This window comes from Mustela erminea, chromosome 10 (genome assembly GCF_009829155.1).
Source record: "Mustela erminea isolate mMusErm1 chromosome 10, mMusErm1.Pri, whole genome shotgun sequence".
NCBI classification, from domain to species: Eukaryota; Metazoa; Chordata; class Mammalia; order Carnivora; family Mustelidae; genus Mustela; species Mustela erminea.
Window position 1 is genome coordinate 658,847 of NC_045623.1, and position 21,912 is coordinate 680,758.

The 21,912-nt window shown below is 50.8% G+C and overlaps 2 protein-coding genes across 5 annotated transcripts; one reads left to right on the forward strand and one right to left on the reverse strand.

Moving 5' to 3' along the window:
* Positions 1–298: 298 nt before the first annotated feature.
* Positions 299–1,239, forward strand: BOLA1 (bolA family member 1). The gene is made up of 2 exons (XM_032303387.1): positions 299–413; positions 756–1,239. Exon 2 carries the CDS (start codon positions 759–761, stop codon positions 1,170–1,172), a length of 414 nt encoding a protein of 137 aa, XP_032159278.1. The 5' UTR covers positions 299–413; positions 756–758; the 3' UTR covers positions 1,173–1,239.
* A 997-nt stretch (positions 1,240–2,236) lies between these two features.
* SV2A (synaptic vesicle glycoprotein 2A) lies at positions 2,237–16,916 on the reverse strand. 4 transcript variants are annotated; one of them, XM_032303383.1, is made up of 14 exons: positions 16,185–16,299; positions 12,633–12,657; positions 11,703–12,452; positions 10,262–10,442; positions 9,297–9,448; positions 9,050–9,183; positions 8,343–8,432; positions 7,986–8,096; positions 7,714–7,802; positions 7,247–7,411; positions 6,928–7,061; positions 5,131–5,337; positions 4,383–4,542; positions 3,824–4,007 (listed from the first exon to the last, which is right to left on the reverse strand). In XM_032303383.1, the coding sequence occupies exons 3-14, from the start codon at positions 12,322–12,324 to the stop codon at positions 3,824–3,826; spliced, it is 2,229 nt and encodes a 742-aa protein (XP_032159274.1). In that variant the 5' UTR covers positions 12,325–12,452; positions 12,633–12,657; positions 16,185–16,299. The 4 variants fall into 4 exon arrangements, with proteins under 4 accessions (XP_032159272.1, XP_032159274.1, XP_032159273.1 ...); XM_032303381.1 differs by having other exon boundaries at positions 2,237–4,007; positions 11,703–12,657; XM_032303382.1 differs by lacking the exon at positions 16,185–16,299 and adding an exon at positions 16,781–16,916 and having other exon boundaries at positions 11,703–12,657.
* Positions 16,917–21,912: the final 4,996 nt, after the last annotated feature.

Sequence of the window (21,912 nt, forward strand, 5' to 3'; positions counted from 1 at the left end):
CTATCAAAAATTCTCGAGGACCAGACCAGCTTTATTTCCCAGTCTTCAGGACTGGTCTGCGCACAGTAATTATGTGTCCAGTAAATGTAACAGATTCCATTTTCTTGTATGTAAAGTAAAGGAGTTCAGCTCGATGGCAATAAAATGTATCAAATAACAGCAGTCCCAACTGAGCAGGAATGCCCGGATTTTTTCCAACTCGGCTTCACAACCTAAGAGCACGAGTCGCCAAAGCTCATAGACTACAATTCCCGTTAGCCCTCGGGGCATCACGTGGGGCCTGCCCATGCCTTTGCTGCGTAGCCAGGACTCCATTTCCCAGCGTGCCTCAGGACGCGACGACAGCATTTGTCCGAGAACTTCGGGAGTCCGGTCCGTGAGCCACAACTGCGGTAGCCAAGGCTGAGCGGAAGGTAGAAAGGGTCCAGCCTGGGGTTTAAAGGGGACACTGGCTCAACCACAAACCCCGAGTTGCGCGTACCCGGTCTTTGCAACCCCTGCCCTCCCTGCTAAATGGGCCTGCTAAATGTGCCTGCTAAATGTGCCTTGCACTTCCTGCTAAATGTGCCTGTTCGCGGGCCCTTTCCGATCCCTCGTAGGCCCTCTGCTGCCGGCCAAATTCCCCCACGTCACACAGAGGGGAGGGTTGGTGTCTGGAGTTGAGGCGGGCACCCTGCAGGAGCGGAGTGCGGATGTGGGCGGTTTGGGGTGGGAAGCCCTGACCCTCACTGCTCTGGGCCTTGTCTCTGCGGTAGCCGATGCTGAGTGGGCAGCTGGTCCGGCGCCTCTTCTCCATGGCTGGTCGCGTCTGTTTGTCCCGGAGCAGCACAGGACTGGGGACTATCGGTCCCGTCGAGGCAGCCATTCGCACGAAGTTGGAGCAGGCCCTAAACCCCGAGGTGCTGGAGCTGCGTAACGAGAGCGGCGGCCATGCGGTCCCACCAGGCAGCGAGACGCATTTCCGCGTGGCGGTGGTGAGCTCTTGCTTTGAGGGACTGAGCCCCTTACAACGGCACCGGCTGGTCCATGCTGCCCTGTCTGAGGAGCTGGCTGGGCCAGTCCACGCACTGGCCATACAGGCGCGGACCCCGGACCAGTGGAAGGAAAACCCTCAACTGGACATGAGCCCCCCTTGCTTGGGTGGGAACAAGAAAACTCGGGGAACCCCTTGAGCCCCAGGAGAGGGAAGACCAGGATGCTAATGGTTTGTGAATAAACTACGGGCTTTCTTCCGGTCAATACAGTCTGGTGTTTGTAAGGGATAAGGATTCTTGGGCCCCATTCAGCCAGCATATATATATTCTCTGGAGATAGCAACTCATTTCAGATCAGAGCTTACCCAAGGAAAGAGTAGCCTCGGGTGATCGAGGAAGGGCTTCCCTGGGGGGAGTGACCTAATTGGATCTTTAAAGGAAAGTCTACTTAAACCGGAAAGGAGAGGAAAGATGTTACAAGTAGGGGGAAGAGCTCAAGCAAAGGCAGAGAAGCTGAACGAGACAGTGACTTGCTTGGACAAGACAGGAGTTACAAATACATTTGAACTGTATTTCTATCAACCTGTCCATTTCCAAAAGGATTTGCCTTTTTTCTCAGAAAAATCCTTACCAAAACAAAAACTAAAACACACTAAGGCAGTGCAAAGATGATATTACAAAAAATGGATATAGAAGGAGAAAACTTCATATATAGTTCTTTTCTTTAGGAGTCTTTTAAAGTTGTACTTCTGAGGGGAGCTGAAGTGATGTCCAGATAAACAACTTTAATGACCTCAATGTGGTAATAGACTCTAGATACTAAAGAAAAAGATGAACATAAATCTTGATCATTTTGAGCTATAGTTTAGACTGCATCTGGTTGGACAATAGGAAGTCAGAGTTTTGAGGAAGGGCATACCACAGAGCATTCTGGGGCAGAGTGACCTGGCAGTGATGTGTAAGTGAATTGGCATAGGAGATGAGAGGCACAGAGATCAACCAAGAGGGAAGGTGGGACCCTGACTTCAAGGTCAGCTGTAGGCATGGAAAGGATGGAGTTTTATTAGAGAGCTACCATTTAAAAAAAAAAAAAATCAGAAAATGGCTTGATTAGAACACAGCACAGACATAGCCATTTGGGATTTTAAGGATTTATTTCCTTTTTATTTTTCATCGTAATTTTTCATTTCATTTTTCACATCAACAGAGTTGAGTTTAGGGGGGTTCTCCAGGAGAGCAGGAGAGATGGATGGGTCCCTTCAGAGGGCACAAGGGAGAAGGCTGCGTCCAGCAAATGAAGGGTAAGGAAAGGGGGTACACACTTGTACACTGGGCACTGGAGAAGGTGGTCCTTTGAGCACAGACACCAAAGAGTTAAACAGTCCCCACCTGGTTCAGTGTTACAAAATGGGGGGAGTGACCACAGGGTGGGGGCACCAGACGCAGCACGAGGAGGGTGAATTTGGATTTTCTTGTTGTTGTTTTCACTTTTTTCCTTTTAACTTTTTTTTTTTTTAACATTTTACAAACAGCTAAAAACTACAACACGTCACAGCTACAGTGGGGGGAGGGGGAGCAGGAGGGCACCAAAGAAAGCAGCCACACAGTGGGGTGAGACAAGGGCAGCTTAACTTACTGGGGCTATCATGTAGAAAGGGTGAAATGGGGAAACCGAGGCTTCTGGTCCCACATTAGGAGGTCCCTGGCTTATTGCCCAACCTCTTCCCACTTCAGAGGAGTTGCTAGGAGGGCCCCTGCTTTCTGCCCCTGCCCCAGCTCCTTGTGCTTTTTGATCTGCTGGTTTGACCCCATGCCTGGTTTCTTTCCCTCCCCTGCTACCCTGCCTGTGAGGGGACAGGTTGGGGGTGGGAGGGCAGCTGTGCCGTCCCTGTCTGTGCTATTGTGGGTAGAGCCTCTCACTCCAGAGGCCTGTGCTTCTTGAGAGGAGGTGAGGAGATGGACGTTGTCAGGTGCCCTTGGTCCGGCTAGACTGCAGGACTCATCCTTGCCTGACCTGGGACTCCTCCCTCCTAGGCCTGGCCCAGAAACAAGATTAGGGGAGGGACTATGGGAGGCAGGTAGTGTGTGTATCCACAGAGATCACTCTTGGCTTATATCTTAGGACAGTGACACCCTGCCCCATGGCACATACATACACATACGTGAAGTGTTACACACACAATCACATACACACAGGCCTGCTGAGCTGCCTCAGAACTTAATATATAAATAAATAAGAATCAGCTAATTTCATAAAACTCAGGCTCCTTACTTGTAGCCCAAATTGGGGGGTTGGGAGTGGAGGCCAGGGGGCTGAGGTTTATTGCTACTCCTCCAGCATCTGACAGCTGTGAGAGGGCACCTGAGGCCCTTCCAACTCTGAGAAGTTCTTTTGGTCCATGGACTACACAGAGCCCCAGCCCCCCACCAGCCCACAACCACATGCCCATGGTTTCACCAGGGCCTAGGTAGAGGGGATGAGGGGGAGGGCAGGAGGCCTGTTCTGGACCCCCTAGAGCCGGGAAGAGCTAGGACCCCTCACTAACACTGGGGGAGAAGGGGGAGCCCGAGCCTTCTCCTGTGCAAAGTCAACGGGGGGGGGGGGGGGGGTAGGAGGTGGGGAGGAGAGCTGCATCCCCAAATGGGGATGAAAGAGCCTTCCCTGTAGTTCCTGCCCACGGGGTCACACACATGCACACGCGCACGCGTACACACAAACACACGGCTAAGACACGGAACACAGGGGAGTGGGGAGTGAGGCTGCTTGGGCCGGGATGGCAGGGCAGGGAGGGAGAAGGAGCCGTTGGCCTCACAGTGTGCCTGCCACCCTCGAAAGCCCGGCGGCCCTCTCACTGCAGCACCTGCCCCCGGGTCTCAGGCAACTTCAGGGCCAGAGAGCTCCCGAGGGCAAGCGCAGCCGAGGCAAAGAGGATGGGGGCAGCCTTGGTGATTCCCACAAAGGATGTGAAGATGCTGATCCCCAGCACGGCCGCCAGTTTACAGAGGGCGTTCAGGAAGCCGAAAGCTGTGGTCCTGCTCCAAGTCCCCAGGGCAGTCCGAAGAGGAGATAACGAAGAGGCACGGGAGGATTTGTGGGGGATGGGCAAGTAGGTGGGAGGGCAATGAAGAGATGGCAGGTGGTGTCCAAGAAGGAGAGGAAGGATGGAAGGAGAGGTGAGGCATGGACATCAGGGAATAGAGATTGGGAGGCAAGGTGAAAAGAAGACCAAAAAATTTGGTTAATAGCTAAGACTTCAAGGAGCAAATACTAAAGTTAACAGCCCTTAGAGGAGAAACTCCATGGGAATGTGCATCCTTCTAACCCTAAAGATGATCTCCCATTTAGCCCACTTCCTTATCCCACCTCCCCCAAAACCGGCGGCCCTGCCCCCACGACACTCTGACTACCTCTTGTCCGAGGGGTAGAGTTCAACGGTCAACACGTCCAGCGCATTCCAGGATGCAATGCTGACCCCCCCAAAAAGGCAGAGCAGGGCGATCATGGCTGACTCGCTGTTCCCAAAAGACAGGAAGAAGCAGGAGACACAGGACATCACGCTGGAGCCAGCTGGAGCCAGGAAAGGAGGGAACATGAACCCAGCCACAGTGATGCCCATCCACGACCCACCCCATGCCATCAACCAGGCTTGAGGGTAGCCCAGGATAAGACTCTTCTTCCCCAAGGACTCAAAACGAAGGCTCCTCCCTCATCCCCAACCTCCCTTATAATTCTCTTTCTACTAGTAACGTCAGTAACAACCATCTCTTCAATGACAGCTATAGGCCAGCGAGCCTGATCTTTACATGCATTGATCTAGTGCATCAGGCAGATACTGTCATCACCCCCATTTTGCAGACAAGACACCTGGGCTCAGAGAGGTGAAGTAAATTGCCCAAGGTAGGTGGCAGAGCTGAGATTCAAAACCCATAGCCTCCAAGCCTGCGTGCTCGCTATTCTGCCTACTCCTTTACCCCCCCAGAGAAGCTTCCACGCCAGGCCCCACCCCACCTCGCAGCCAAGACCTAAACAGAAGAGAGAACCTTCTCTGACTAAGTTTTTCCTTCAGTATCAGGGGAGAAGCGTGTTGACAGCCTCGCCCTGGGTCCCCGGCCCCCGAGTCAGTTCTGACACACCACCACCCACCAGCCCCCTTACCAAGCATCCGGAGCCTGCCAATCTTGTCCATAAGCAGGGCAGACACGATGTTCCCGGGAAGCACAGCCAGTGTCCCCAAGAAGCTGACAAAGTACACCATGTAGGCACCTTCGCCGGTCCCTGTCACGTCCAGCGGGCAGCCCTCCTTGTTGTGCAGGAACGTACTGTTCACCAGACGGCTGTTCACAAACTTGTACTCAAACAGGTCTGGGGGCCAAGACCAAGGAAGGCAGGTGGTCAGTGAAATGTGATAAGGAGGCTCAAGGCAGGGCTCAAGGCGCTGCCTTTGTGGGGTTAGTGGGGCAGGGCGGAGGGGGTAGTGGGGGGCAGGGCTCTCAAACTTGCTCAGGGCATTCATTATAAAATATCAAATGAGAGCACCTTGGCAAACAGGATTGTTCCTATGGTGCAGGAAATGACCACAGTCTATGAAACGGAACAGTGGTACCGGCTGTTTCCAAGTTATCTCACTAATAATCTTTGCTTCTTAGTCATTCCTTTTGTCTGCCCTAGCTGACTTTAAGCAGTAGTGGTGCTGTGGGTCTAGGAAAAATTCCTGAGCCAGATATTAAAAATCATTAGAAGTCCTTTCCATTATTTTTCCTTGCAAGGTGGGAAAAACTTACCCAGTACTCCATTAGAGGTGGGATCCTCAGTCTAGCTGACAAAGCAGCAGTTCATGTTTGAGAATCACTGTTTTAAAAACTGGACTAATGTGGGGTGGGGGCTCACTGAGTTAAGCAGCAGACCCTTGATTCCCACTCAGGTGGTGATTTCAGGATAGTGGGGTCGAGCCCTTCGTGATGCTCCCTGCTTAGCAGGAACTCTGCTTAAGGCTCTTTCTCTCTCCCTCTGCCCCTCCCCGCCCCACCCCTCAAATAAATGTTTAAAAACAAAACAAAAACAAAACAAAAATAAAAACAAAACAGGGTGCCTGGGTGGCTCAGTTGGTTAAGCAATTGCCCTCAGGTCAGATCGTGATCCTGGAGTCCCAGGACCGAGTCCCACATCTGGATCCCTGCTCAGCAGGGAGTCTGCTTCTCCCTGTGCCCCTCCCCACCCATGCTCTTTCTCTCATTCTCTCTCTTTCAAATAAATAAATAAAATCTCTTTTTTGAAAAGATTTTATTTATTATTTATTTGACACACAGAGAGAGATATCATAGGTAGGCAGAGAGGCAGGCAGAGAGAGAAGGGGGGAAGCAGGCTCCCTGCTGAGCAGACAGCCCGACATGGTGCTTGATCCCAGGACCCTGAGACCATGACCTGAGCCAAAGGCAGAGGCTTTAACCCACTGAGCCACCCAGGTGCCCCCACAAATAAATAAATAAAATCTTTAAAAAAAAAAAAAAAACACCAAAAAACAGGCACTTTAAAAAAAAAACACACAAAAAAACAGACTAATGCAATGATTTCCAAACTTTTACCCACCAAATATCCCTTTTATGATTTTTTCCCTGAAGACCCTGTTGGAATGAGTTTTGCCCTCTTCAAAAGTGCATTCATAACATCACACAGTTACTTGAATTCCAGCTCAAAGGCAAAGAACTTTGATGTTTTTGCCAGGTAGTCTTAAAACAGAGAACGTTTACAACGTTTAATTACAGAGAATGTTCCATTTCCGTTTGATTTTTTGAATTCTTGGTAGTAGCTCACAGGCCCGCGTACCACCTTCCTGCAGGGCCCCACAGATCTCAGCTTGTGAACCCTAAGCTAAGGAATGAGCAAGGTTCCTTCTCCCCCCTTCAGGGTCCACCCAGACCTTTGGTCTGACAGCCACCGGCCACACCACCTTACCAGTGTTATAGAACACAGTGTTGATGAACGTGCAGTTGCGGAAGAATGTGTTGCTCGAAGTGACATCCTCGAAATAACACTCCTCAAACAAGGAATCCTCAAAGGACACTGACTTCAGACGCAGCCCGATGAACCTGGAAGGCCAGGATGATGAGACATACTTTCCCCTCATCCTCATACCCTCCTCCAAGACTCATTCCTTGGAAGTGAGGAGAAACCCCAGGTATTTACCCCCCAAACACCCTGTCTCCGAACTCCCAGGCTCATACAAGAGGTAGAAAGGACAGGGATGAGGTGACATGGAAAGCTCCCCATGTACTTGTCATTGAAGTACTGTCCCCCACGGTGGATCTGATTCTCCAGCGTGAAATTAAAGGTCACGTGCTCCACACGCTCCCCAGAGAACAACTTGGTCCGGGCTGCGTAGTCCACCGCCTGGAGATGGCGGATCATATCAGGAAACCAGACAGTCAGGCCGTAGTAGCTGGAGAGTCATGGACGATGGAATCAGACAAGGCTCAGGATTAGGACCAGAGGGTCCAGAAATGAGGGGGGAGAGAGGACCTTGCTCACCTCTCTAGCCTCATCCCTCCCCCCTCCTCCCTTCACCAACTGCCCAGAGTCTGGGGGGACTTCACATTGGTCTACTCACCCACTGCACTCTTATCTCCCATGCATCTGCTCTTCCCTCGGCCTGGAACAGTCTCCCCACCCCACCCCCAGCCTGTCTAACTTCCATCTGGTCTTCAGGACTCTGATCCCCACCACCCCCACACACCCCCTCACCTGAATGACATGGTGAACCACACGCCCATCATCATCAGAGTGATGCGTCGATATTCGGGACCAAAACAGGAGAGGAAATTGCCCCAAACCTAGGTGGAACAGAAGAGTCAGACGGAGGCTGCACTAACTTCTAGTACCCCCAGGTCCCCCCTTCTCTAACTCAACCCCTTCCCTTCAGGTCACCCACCATCCCCACACACAGGCTCCAGCCCTGCCTTCACCTCCACCTCTCCCGCTCCCTTCTCTCTCTTCACGGAACCATCCCTCGTTACCTGCCCCCCCAGGCTCAGGGCCCGGACCCCCCAGCGCTGGTACCAAGTCCCCGTGTCTGACTGGATTTCAATCAACTCATCCTCCTGATGAATCGTCTTAATGTGGGTTACCTGGGGTCAAGAGAGGGGGTTAGCCATCATATAGTCTCTATTTCCCAACCCCATTCTGGAGCCTCGGTTTCTCCTCCGGGAGCAAAATGCAAGCAGGGGGCGGGGGACAGACGTGCCACGATACCCCAAGAGATGACATCGAGGGAGGGTATGGGGTATGGTTGGAGAGGTCAGGGAAGGTAGAGAGGGGCTTGTGGGGCTGGGACCGGAGTGCTATGGAGGATCATGGGGAGGGCTGTGGCTTACAGAGAAGACTCGCTCAGGATGGCCCTTGGCTCGCATGTTGGTGTCATGAACCTGCTTCAGCACCATCCAGGCCTCATCATGCTTCCCGTTCTAGAGCCACAGACACAGTTCCCATATCTGCGTTAGCTCCTGCCTGAGCCAGGGCAACAGGCCCCCTCCCTGTGGCTTCTCTAGTCCCAAGATACAAAAAGGCTCCCCCCACTACCTCCAACCTCTGGGCACAGACATCACCTGCTCTGAATGAGGCCCAAGAAGGGATACGGCAAAATATAATTGGACTTGGGCCATAGCAGGGGGAGTCCCGGAGACAGATACAACTACAGGTCCTAGGGATCCATGGAGACAATGAAAAGAGAACTGAAAACAAGGGAATTGATGGTCAGAGGAAGAGCAGCTTCCTAACCCTGCTGGACCAAGATCTACTTGGAGAGGGAAGAAGTAGAGGATGGGAACGTCTCTTGAACTCTAAAGTCGGGACCAGGCCCACTGCCCACAACATCTTAAGCCACTCCTGGGTGAGGAGGTACCCTCGTTTCTCTGTGCACAGAGACCACCCCCTACAGAGATACAGCACCAGACAAAGGAAGCAAGCCAAAGTCCCCAGAAGTATGGACCCTGCGAGGGTCCCCTAAACCAAACCTACCGTGAGTGCTTGAACACAGAACCCCCTGCCTCCCCTCCCCCAGGCCACCCCCCACCCCACTCACCTCCAGGAAGAAGCGGGGGCTCTCCGGCTGTGTGGTCAGTGCGCCAATGGCAAACACGGAAGGGAAGGCGCAAACAAGGACAAACACCCTCCAGCTGTGGAACTGGTAAGCAGACCCCATCTGAAAGCTCCACCCTGGCAGGGACAAGTCAGCATCAGCAGAGAGGCCTGAGGCTGCGGGGGCTCCCACCACCAGGCACCCAGGCGAAGAGGGAGACACTGGGGCACGTTCCCTGGGGGCTGCTCACCGTAGTGGGGGATGATGGCCCAGGCCATGGCAGCGGCATACACTCCACCAATCATCCAAAACATGCAGAGCCAGCTCAAATGCTCCCCACGTTTCTCCTGGGCCAGAAACTCCGAGAAATAGGAGAAGACAATGGGGATGGACCCTCCAATCCTGGAGGGCATCGCAAGAACTGAGCATTAGAAAACAGCCCGTTCCTGATCCCTAGCCCCAGCGCTCTGCATCCCTGAGCGCCTTTCATCTGCCACACCTTAGTAAAAAGATTTCGCCCACAGTGCCCTGCATACTCCCTCCCCAGGAGCCAGGAACACCCATCCTGGGGACCCTGAGAGACAGGCAGGGAGGCCTCAGGGGCAGAGGAGGCACAAACGTTGAATCTTGAAGATGACTGCAGAGTTGCATGAGGGAAGATAATTATGGACAAGAGGGGAAATGCCCAGAGGAGAAAGATGGGAAAAGAGTCTGAGGGTAGGCCTGTGGGGAGCAGGCCAAGGACAAGAGCTTGTGGCCCGGGCAATAAACACATGCTGGTACCTCAGGGAGTGTGGGAGTGTGATGGGTCAAGGCTTCCAAGTTCTGGCCGCTGTGGGTGTTAGCAAGGTCTTTTGTCAAATGCAGGAAATATGTCAGTAAGAAAAGGGATAACTCAAGGGTTTGCAGGCACCCAGGGCTAAGGCTGAGACCCACCAGGCCTCTTCATGAAGCCAGTCTCAGAATGGAATTAGAGGGTGGGTGGCAGACTGAGGAGTGGACCAGACAAGGGATGGTGTTCTGGACAGGCGGTAGATGGGTCCTGGACAGGGGGAAGCGGGCCTGAAGTTGGTAGGAGAAAGGAATTCATTCAACGCATACAGATTGGAGGGACATCTGGTATGCCGGCACTGTGTTGGGCTCTAGAAATACAACAGCGACCATGGACGGTCCTCCTTCAGGACTCCTCCAGGGGCTTAGGAAATGGCCACTCACCCAACCCCGGAAAGGAGGCGGCAGAAGAGGAAAGTGCCATAACCCTGGACGAAAGATGAGAAAAAGGCGAAGACGCTGTTGACCGAGAGCGAGATGAGCAGACACTGCCTCCGGCCCAGCCGATCAGCCAGACCTCCCCAGAGGAAGGCTCCCACCATCATGCCCAGGTAGACTATAAGGCCTGAAGGAGGGAAACAGAGGCAGTAGGGGTATGAGAGGACATGCTTCCTTTCTCGCACTTTGTGAGCATTAAGTGGGATAGAGCTGCAGCAGAATGGATTGAGGAGCTGGAGGACTTCTAGAATAGCTAAGTCTATCCAGAGATGAGAGCAAGTAAGAGAAGGTGAAATATGAGCGAAGATGGAAGGCCATCCCCGCAGGCCAGGGATTCAAAGGCAAGAAGGCAGACATGAGAGACCCAAGAATTCTTTCTTTCTCGTCCCACCCCCCCAACCCCTGCTCTCTCTTGCTTGCTCTCAGCTCTTGCTCTCTGTCTCTGTCTCTCTGTCCCTCTCTCTCTCTCTCACACACACACACCATCCCCATCTCTGGCTTGCCTGGAAGGAGCAATGGATTGTCCCACTCTCCCAAACCCTCCTAGGGTCACCTCTCCCCTCCCAGCCTTGATGCCCTCAAAGCAGCAGGAGGGGTCTCTCGTGTACCTGGGAAAGCAGCTCCATTCCTTCTGTCCCCCCCATGAAATCCCCCACACAGAACCTGTCTTTTACTCCTCCTAGCTCTAGGGCTTCTGGACCTAAAACTCTCCTGTTTCTTACTTCTTTCCTATATTCGGAGTTGGAGCTGATCTTAAAAATCATCTACTCCAAACTCTGCATTTTAGCCATGCTTCAGCCAAGCCCCAAGGAGTGGGGATCTGCCCAAGGTCTCATGGCAACTTGGGAGCAGGGCAAGAACGAGAGATCCTTTGTGGGTGAGTCTGGGGAGTTTCCTCCCTCAGGGTTCACATTAGGAAGGGCCATTAGAGACCACTCACTGGCCCTTGAGCACTCCCAAGCCTGGCCAAGAGCAAGTATGACCCATCTTCTCTGGCTGAAGACAGGCCTAGGATTGTTCCCCTATCCTAGTCAGCCCAAACTGACTTCCCATCTAAACTAGGAAGTTTAGACACTGATTTGTTTCCCAGATCAGGGAAAGGGTCAAGTTGACAAAAGAGAAGTGTCCAAAGAAACATGGCCACCTCCTGGAGAACTAAGCAGACCACCACCCAAGCCCCAGCCCAGCACAAACGACCTCACTGTGACCCAGCCTCAAGAGTAGGGTGTGTGAGGGGAGAGTGTGCAGAGGAACTCCAAGCTCTCTGGGCACATCTTGGGACCAGGCTTCTAGGAGCCCAGTGGTAAGGTCAGGGGTTCTCACGACCAGAGGTGTTTCTAGAGTTTGGGGCAGGACAGGGCTAGAGTGCCTCCCCAGTGTGTCTTACCTAGCATGCCTTTGTTGGAGTCTGACAGGCACATGTCTTTTTCAGCGCTGGGCAGCACAAAGCCCACCACAAAGACTTCGACACCATCAGCCATCAGTGCCAGGCCAAGCACGAAATAGAGTGTCCACTGGAAGCGGCCATGGCCACACTCCCGGAGGATGGCTTCATACTGCTGAGCTAGTTCTTCCCGTTCTTTCCGCCGTTGCGCCTCCCCCCGGCCGCCAGGGGGGCCCTCCCCGTCACCCAAGCCCCCCCTCCCTCCAGCCAGGGGAGCCCCATCTGCCATCCGCTCGCCTTTGCCCCCAGACTCTGCCCGGGGGATGCCCTGATATTCCCCCTCATAGATCTCATCATCCTCATCGTGGCCCTCAGTGGCATCACTGGACGCACCACCTTCCTCCTCGTCCTGGGCCCCTTCCCCACGGTAATAGCCATCAGCAGGGGCAGGGAAGTCATCATCATCGTCCTCCTCCTCAAAGCGAGAGTAGGATCTACGGGAATATTCATCCTGGACTCTGTCCAGGCCCTTCACCACCTTCTTGGCCGCATGCTTCTTGACTTCCTTGGCAATGTCTTTGGCCCCACGGATGAAAGCTGCCCGGTCTCTGAAGCCTTCTTCCATGATGTCTTTGGGAATACTTCACTATACCTCCTCCACTCCCTGCTCCTTATTCAGATTTTGTTCAAGGATTTGTGAAGTTAGAAAGCCTCCTTCCTCCAGGTACTTAGATGAAGTGTGTTCAAATATCTCTAGCCACGGAATGAGAAAATAGGAAAGTCTAGGAGGGGAAATGAGGGTGAGGAGTGCTGGCCAATTCAGTTGGATACATGGGGAAGGGAGATGGGGAGCAGGGGAATAGGAAAGGAGAGGGGAGTCAGGTTGTGGGGGCTAAGACGAAGAGCCAGGATAACTCAGGAAAGTCCGCCTACTTTTCTTCTAGAAGCTTCGGGAGATCTAGAAAATATAAAAGGAGGGGGGGAAAGGAGGTTGTGAAGCCTAAGATGGTAAAGAAGGCCAAGATAGAGCTCCCATCAACCAGAGCCCCTCTGGGGCCATGTATTACAGATGGTCTCCTTGCTTCAAGCCCACGCTCAGTAAAAAGGGGTGATTTCCTGGACCAACTGTGGACCATTCAGTATAAGGCCCCTTACTTTGACCTTGGAGATCAGCCCTATGAGATTTCTCTAGAGTCAGGGTCACCTAGAGCCCTCCTCTTGATCCCCTGTCCCACATAAAGATCAGATTTCTTGCTTTACCACCAACCTGCAAAGAACAAAACAGGAAATATGGGAAACCAGAATTCTTTATTCTAATCCGCTCTGGCTTTCTAACTTGGCGCAGAGCTTGGAAAGAATGTGTATAGGGACCAAGTCCTCCTAACTGTTGACTTCAGTCACCTGAAGTGAGGCTTCTGCGCTCCTCCCCTCAAGTTCTATGTTTGTAGGCCTCACGGGGAGGGGTCTTCTCAGTGGGTAAAAGATGGGTTCCAGAGTTGGAGAGACTTAGGTTTGACTTTTTGGCTTCAACACTTACTAGTTAAGTGACCTCAGGCATAACTCTGAACACCCAAGCCTCAGTTTCCTCTTCCTTAAGAAGGGGAAAGAAAGGACTAAATGACACAATATGTAGAAGTTCCTTAGGATAGTACCCAGCACATACAAAGTGATGAATAAATACTAGTCATTACTCCTTGCAATGATGATAATACGGTGGGATCCTCTCCACTCCATCACGAGACCCCAGGACAAAAGCCACCTCTGAATGTTCATGGAGAAAGCTGGTTTAGGGCAAAGCACACGACAGTTATATGACCTCAGTTGAAATCCCAGCTCTGCCATTTACTTTACTGACTGCTTTTGGGGAAATTATTTAATTTCCCTCAACCTCAGTGTCCTTATATTTAAACTGGGGATAATTTTATTTTTCTGAGTCCACAAGAGAATTCAATCTCATAGTAGATATTCTACAAATATTAGTTTCCCTCCTTCCTACTAGACTTAAAAAAAAAAAAAAAATGTGAAGGAAGCAGGAAGCAGCAAGGGAAAAACTGAAGGTTGTACTTGGAGGTTGTTGTCCGGTATCCTCCCAAAACAGAGTCCAAAGACCCCTCTGTGTTCGAATTAATTCCAGCAGATGGGCCCACACTGTCTCTCTCCAGACAAACTAGGAAAGACTCAAAAAAGGGGAGACCTGGAACCTGAGGTCATGGAGAAGAGGCAATGTCTGGCTGCTGCCACTTTCCCTCAGGACATCATCCATGGCTCCTTACCTGGTGTGGGCAGGAATAGAAATGGCTGATCAGATCTATACTTTTCCAGCATGGGGGTCTAATGTCCATAGCTGTGACTCTTTTCTCCAGGGCCTCCCTTCCTAATCTCCCTTAATCCTTTCTGCTCCTCCTCCAGGAGTCAAGGAAAAAGGAGTCCACAAATACCGCACTGCGTAGGAGGCTAGGAGAGAATGAAGGGGGCCTTGGGCCTCCCCCCAAAAAAGACATCCTCCAGAGGGAAGCACAGGAGAAACCCCTTTCCTTCACAGAAAAAGAGGAAGCAGGATGAGATTCTGATCAGAGAACATTCCCCTAAAAATATCCTGCCTCCTGCTCCCACCCATCTAGGGCCTTCCTTAAATGTCACACATGCATACAGAAGCTTGGGTAGAAGGGTAAGTCACACTACGTGGCTCAGAGAGAAGCACTGACAAGCAGGGCCTTAGCCCCTTGGGCCTGATGAGAGCAGTAGACCACAATGACCAAAACCAGTGACCCCTAGGTCACCTTCTTTTCTTTGTGATTCAAGTCCCCAACCATCCCCCATGCAAGAGAGGGAAATGTGGAGTCCCCTCACTGCATATCCTTTTGCTTTCATCTCTTTTGATTTCCATCTAGGATCTCCCGCAACCCCCAAACCCTGAAGGAGACAAATGGACCCATCAGGAGCCACATCCTGTGTTTGTCAACACTAGTTACCCCAGAGAAGGTATATGGAGGGTAGGTAGATAAGGCCCCAGAGCCACAGCCGGATATGATGGCTCAACAGTCAGCTCCCCCAGGGCCAATGAGCCCAGGAGGTCAGAGGGAGAGAAAGAAGAAAAATTCTTCGAGTTGGTGAGGAAGTGGTGCTATTTTTAGCCCCCAAAGCAGCACAGGGTGGCTAAGCCTGTGGGAGAGAGACAGGACTTGAAGAGGTGGAGGTTATAGGAGACAAGATTCAGGGTTACACGTCCCTTTAAGGTTGGCTGGCTCCTCCTGACCGGAAAAAATGGGCCCAGGAGATTTTACGCAGAACAGGGGAGGGGGGCTCCCGAGCAAAGGCTTCCCTTCTGGACAATAAGGAGAGGGTCCAGAAGCCCCCACCCCCCATCAAAATCCCTGACTTTGGGAGTCACCCGCATTCCCCAACCCTCCCTAGTCCAGGTGACAAGGTCATTAAGAAGCAGTCAGTTAAAACATCCACCAACCGGGGAGGCTGGGGGTAAGACAGGAGCGGGGGGGGGGGGGGGGACAGGGCTGGAGCTCCCCTTCTTGTTACAGCTGGGTGACTGAGCCTCGGCTCCCACCCAAGATGCCCCAGGCTGCACCTCCCCTCCTTACATCCTATCCCAGGCTTAGGAAGATGGAGCATTCGCAGTTCGGAAGGGGAAAAAGATGAAGGCACAGCGGAGGAATACGGAGACGCTGGGCGGCAGGGAGAGACCTCCACAAGCACAGGCATAGAGACCGCCTCGACCGGCATTTGCAGCAATAGCCAACCCCCTAGCACCCCCCACCCCATCTCCCCTCTGCTCTGGCATAAAAGAGGAGCCCCTAGAATTGACTGAACCTATTCTCTGAGTGCCTCCTACCCCCCCCCCCCCCACCACCCTTAGTCCTGCCTCTGGGCAAGTGCCCATCTCGCTCAACACCCCCCGCCCCCGCACTCGGGAGCAACGACCCAAAGCCCCCTCCATGCGCGCTTCAATCCCGGTGGTTTACCATCTTTCTACCCAGCATCTCCATTCTTCCTTTCCCTTCCCTCCCTCCTTCACCTGCCCTTCCTCCTCTGCCCCCACCTCCCCAACTCCAGGCAAGCCGACTGAGGCAGTGTCCATTCTCTGGCCCCAGCCAAGGTCACTTATCATTGCGGGGGGGGGGGGCGGCGGAGGGTGTGCAAGGTGAGGAGGGCATTGGACTTTGAAGGAACGCTAGCCCACCTAACAAACCCCCCACCCCGTCCATATCTGAGAGGTAGTAGCGACTTGGCTAAGGTCGAGAAAAACACCCCTACTCCATATATGTATTCTGATCCTCAAAGCCACTGAAATAAATATCCATTCAGACCACCACCAGCCCCCTCACCCCTAAAGTGGGGACGGTCAACCCCCCTCCCCACCCCACCCCCCACCCCCAGCAAAGCATCGGAGGATAAAATGGCTGCAAGGCAAAGCAAGGATGCTTCTGCCCCGGGTGGGGTGGAGGTAAGACACTGAGAGACGGGTCTCACCTGGCCGGGGCGCCCCGGGTAAGGGGAGTCCCGGGTGCGGGCGGGGGTCCCGGGCGCAGGGCTGGCGGCAGCGTCGACTGCTGCTCCGGGTACCAGGGGAAGCGGCAATGCAGACCGGCCCCCCCCATACACGCTCCGGCCCCGCCTCCGCCCGCCTCCTCCCCCCCCACTCCCCCCCCCCCCGGCGCCACTGAGCACCGGGAGAGACCATTGTTGGGGGGTGGGGAACGGCAGAAGAAAAAAGGAGGGGATGGCCTCAGGGCATCGGGGAGCAACGATGGAGGGGCTAAGGGGGTTGTCACAGACACAGCTAGAGAGGACACACAGCACTTCCCCAGCCCGCTCCTAATAAAAGATGAAAGGAACTAAGGAAGGAATAGTGATGTTAGGAAGACAAGTGGGCAGACAGAAAGGGAGGTGGGGAACAAGGCAGCCCCTTTCCCAGCGCCCCATTCCTAGTATGACACGACTCAGGAATTTCAGGGCTTCTCTCTGCCTCCAGAACACCTCCCTTCTTCCCCTTCTCCACTAATCCCAGCCATACCCTTTTCCCACGACCCTCTCCCCAGTCCGGAGTGCTCAGAATCCAAGTTTACCTGGCCGTTTTAGAGAAAGCAAGAATAGCAAGGTTTTTGATTCTGAACTGCCAGAGGTGAGACTCGTGGAGAGATCCCTGCCATCTTTTCCCAGAAACAGAAGCAGCCCTCATTAGTTATTTCCAGTGCAGACCTCCCCGTCCTCCCTTCAGCTGGTGGTGGCAGAGGTGAGTAGGGGAAGAAGTTGAGGGCGATTTACAGGCCTAACCAACTAGGCATTAACCCTTCTATTCATTTGCTCCAATGACTTCAGAAGGGACTCCTTTGACGCCCCATCCCATTCCTTTTACCACACGTGTACACACACACACACACAATTCTGCTCTGGGGGCAGGAGATCCAAGACATACCCCTTAGTGACCAACCCTGCTCCAGAAGGGAGGGGAGCCCTGTGGTTTGGGGATATGCATACTGAATGTCTATTCTAAGAGGTGAGGGCTTAGGATATTCTGGACAGAGCACTGACCAGAGGCTCCCACCTGAGTTCTCACTTCGGTAAGCTGTGGGCTCTTGCTCAGGTTCTCTGCTTCTGGGAACCTCAGTTTCCTCATCTGGAAAATGGTGCGCTTGGCACCCTTTCCAATCTAGCAGTGTGTGATTCTACTTTACCAAACAAACATGGCAGTTTCAGAAGGTGGGAATATGGTGGATGGAGAGGCCCAGCCGGCTGCGCCCTGAGAGAGCACTAGGAAGGATTTGCAGTGTTGGATGTACCACTAACAAGAATGTCCATCTAAAAACAAGAAACCAGTTCAAAAGTCAGAGTGTTTATTTCAGATCAAAGAATTACAATCCAGGGTACATTGATTTCGGTTGAAACCCAGACAGTGTCCCAGTTACAGGAGGTGGACTCCAAGTTTTTTTGGGGGGGAAAAGGAAGATTAGATAAGTTGCTTTTATTTATTTATTTTTTTAAGATCTTATTTATTTATTTGTCAGAGAGAGAGAGAGAGAGAGAGCGCACAAGCCGGGGGAAGGACAGGCAGAGGGAGAAGCAGGTTCCCCACTGAGCGGGGACTTGATCCCATGATCCCAGGACCTCAGGATCATGACCTGAGCTGGAGGTAGAGGCTTAACTGGCTGAGCCACCCAGGCGCCCCTGGACTTCAAAACTACATCTTGGAAGTACTTGATTGTGCCAGTGAAGTTTACAATCAACTGAAATATGAAGCATAATGTAGCAGTATTAATTTACCATGAGAAATTTTACTGTTGCTCAGACTCATATCCAGTAATTCTCTTCTTTAAATCAAATCAGAATCAGAATGTCAACATATAAATGCACAATGACATAATTGAACAGGAATATTTTTATCTTTAATGGCATCTGGCCATCCCCAGTAAGGAGTCGTGCCAATGGGTTCAGAAAACTCTTCTTGGCTACAATTCTCCACCCCCATCTCTGTTCTATGGGCAGCTTTGCCAATACTCCCGGACTACTCTAATTCTGTTGGCTAAAGCACTCTTTCCAGGATGGTATTTAGTAAGGCGGTGCCCGCCTGGGCCTCAGGGACTCTCCCTTTACTAGGCTTCCATCGCTGACCTCTCTTCAGCTTGATACATTCTTTATTTAAATATGTTAATATTTTCAATTAGGTTACAGCCAAATCTTGCTGGCAGAGAGCTGGTTCTTCTCTTTAAGGTGACTTTGCATACTCTCCACTTATCCATTACTTGCTAAAATAGAAATATTATAGTCATACAGAGAAAGATTGTATATATTTTCCAGTTCTCAGGAAAGATTTGATTATTTTTCCCAGGAACTACAGACCCATGCACCCCAAAAGCTACTCCTTCACTGTCTCTCCTTTGCTGGGTCCATTAACACAAGAGTTCCTAGTGGATAGGTCCTGGCCTCTTTCCCCCTTCAATTCCCCCTTCCCCATTCTCACTTGTCAGATCAGATAGTCTCATGACTTTAGTGACATCTATATGCTGATGATTCTCACATTTATCTCTCCGGTGCAGATATTTCTGCCAAGCCCAAATTCAAAATCTCTACCTGTAAACTCAATATCACTGCATGGATATCTCATTAGCATCTCAAATGTATTATCTGTAAACAAACTTCAGATTGAGGTCTTTCTCAACTCTTCACCAAGGTGCTCAGGCCAGAAACCTTGGAGTTATCCTTGTTTCCTTTCTATATCAAGTCTTGTTAGCCCCACTTCAAAATATATTCTGAAATCTGTCCCTTCCCTGCTGCCCCCTAGTCTAACTCACCACCATCTCTGTCCTTTGCCACAGCAGCCTCTTAACTGATGTCCCTACTTCCAGCCTTTCTCTGCTAAAACCCATTACTCACAGTGGTCAGGGTGATTCTCTAAAATCAAATCTAATCCAACAGACACTCTCCCAAGAGAAATGAGTGCCTATGTCCCGCAAAAAAGACAGGCAAGGGAGTTTTCCTAGTGGCCTCATTCATCATATTCAAAAACTTCAAACGTCTATCAGCCAAAGATTGGTTAAACGTAGATAAATAAACTGGTATATTCATATAGGGAATACTACATGACAAATTTTTTAGAGACTAAAATACTATAGGCAACAGGATAAAAAGATCTCACAAACAAAATATTGAGCAAAAGAAGTTGGACCAAAAGGAGTACATACTGTATGTTTCCATTTATACACTGTTCAAGGAAAAGCAAATTAATAGTAGAGGCTACCACCAGGAAGGGGAAACTGACCGTGGAGGGGCACAAGGGAACCCTCTGGGGGCTGGAAATATACTAACATCTGGTTAAAGGGGTACTTACATATGTAAAAATTCACTTAAAACCAATGTGTTTTTCTGAATATGTTAACCTGCAATTTTTAGAGAAAGGTTTTTTTTTAATTTTTAAAAAAGATTTTATTTATTTATTTGACAGAGATCACAAGTAGGCAGAGAGGCAGGCAGAGAAAGAGGTGGAAGCAGGCTCCTTGCTGAGCAGAGAACCCAATGCGGGGCTTGATCCCAGGACACTGGGATCATGACCTGAGCCGAAGGCAGAGGCTTTAACCCTCTGAGCCACCCAGGCGCCCTGAAAAAATTTTAATGAGATTTTACGACTCCCCTTTCTTTAAATCCTCCAATAGCTTCCTACTGTACTAAGAATTAAATCCAAACTCCTAATCATGGCCTCAAAGGCCTTGTAAGATCTGGCCCCCAGCTGCCTCTCCAACCCTCTTCCTCATATCTCTGCTTCAGCCTCACTGATCTCCCTGCTGTGCCACCAACATGCCCAGTGCAGACACAGCAGAGGACCCTGGCACTTGGGGGTCCTGCCGCTAAAACTCCCTTCTCCCAGATCTTTGTCGCATCATTCAGGTCTCCACTCAAAAGTCACCTCTTCAATTGGCCCTCTTAACTCCACAGTCACTATCCTATCACCCTGCTTTATTGTTTTTTCTTACAAGATATCCCTCTCTAAAATTATTAATTTTCTTTATTTACTTTTTAAAAGTTTTGTCTTCTCCTACGTAGATTGTTGGTTCTAAGGAAGCAAGGACCTCATCTGGCATATTTACTGGCTGACTATACCCCAGTATCCATCAAGTAAACATGTAATGAAAGAACATTCCAAATAAGTTAAAGACTATTACCTTTAGTGCCAGTGATAGGTGTTGAACTAATAGATAAAGAATTTGTTTGATGGGGTGCCTGGGTGGCTCAGTCAGTTAAGCGTCTGCCTTCAGCTCAGGTTACAATCCCAGTCCCCCCACATTGGGCTCCTTGCTCGCCAGGGAGCCTGCTTCTCTCTCTGCTTCTCCCTGCTACTCTGCCTGCTTGTGCTCTTGCTCTGATTAAAAATATATATATATATATATATATATAAAACCTTTGAAAAAAAAATCTGAAGGAATATAAGTTAATTGCCTACTGAGAGTTGCCCCATTTTTAGTCTCTTTTCCACAACGGCTTGTATTCGGTGAGGGAAATAAGACTATGGCCCAGGAGGTGGTGAGTGGGTATGTGGTAATGATGGTTTACCTTGTTAGAGCCTGACATGGGCAATTTTCTGACCACTTAACATCGAAGAACTCACCCCACCTCCCCATTAACCCTATGAGATAATCACCATTTACAGGTGATGAGATTGAGGCCCTGAATGGCTAAGCAACTTGACCTTAATCACACAACTCAGAAGTGGCAAAACGAGGATCAGAACCCAGGCAATATTGACTCAGCGCCCTAATGCTTTCAGAAGGTACCCATCTAAAGCATACGGTTCAATGGGTTTTAACAAAAGTCTGCACCCATGTAAGCGCCCCCCTTGATCAAGATAAAGAACTTTTCCTTTATCCCTCCAAAATACCCTCTGCAGTCCATATCCCCATCCCTGGCAACCATTGATCCCCTTTTGGTGACCATACATTAGATCTGTCTTTTCTAGAGTCTCATAGAAGTAGATTCATACAGTATCTAGGTGTCTGGCTTCATTGTTCTGGGTCTTAGAGCTTCCCAGGGTTTTTAACCACTGCCTTATATAAAGCTTCCTGGTATGGTTTCTTTGCCACTTACCTACAAACTGGCTCCTTCACATTAGCAACCCCCCTGCATTCCGTCAGCCTTCTCCCCACCACACTGTAAGTACATGAGATTGTCAGGATGGGGAGAGTAGAGGGACAAAACAGGGTCAATGATGGCACCTCCAAGATACCAGAAAGTTCCAGGACAGATGCTAAAAGCACAAAAAGAGCTCCGATCCTTTAGGAATTTATAAACCGGTTAAAAGGGAATGTCTTATAAGAAGAGTATAAGTGGGTGCCTAGGTGGCTCAGTTGGTTAAGCGTCTACCTTCGACTCAGGTCAGGATCCCAGGGTCTTGGGATGGAGCCCCGCATGAGGCTCCCTGCTTCGTGGGGAGCCTGCTTCTCCCTCTCCCTCTGCCACTCTCTCTCTTTCTCTCTCTCATGAATAAATAAATAAATAGTCTTAAAAAAAAAAAACCCTGATAAGTACCAAAGGAAAATATTCATTCATTCAGCAAGTAGCCAGTAAACATAATATATGACTACGAAAGTGGCTCTAGGGCTGGGGCAGATCTTGGTTCAATTACTGCATTTCTCACTTCTTAGCATGTGACCGTGCTCAAGTAACTTAATATCAGTTAGTTCCCTGATCTTCAAATGGGGGTAATAACAAA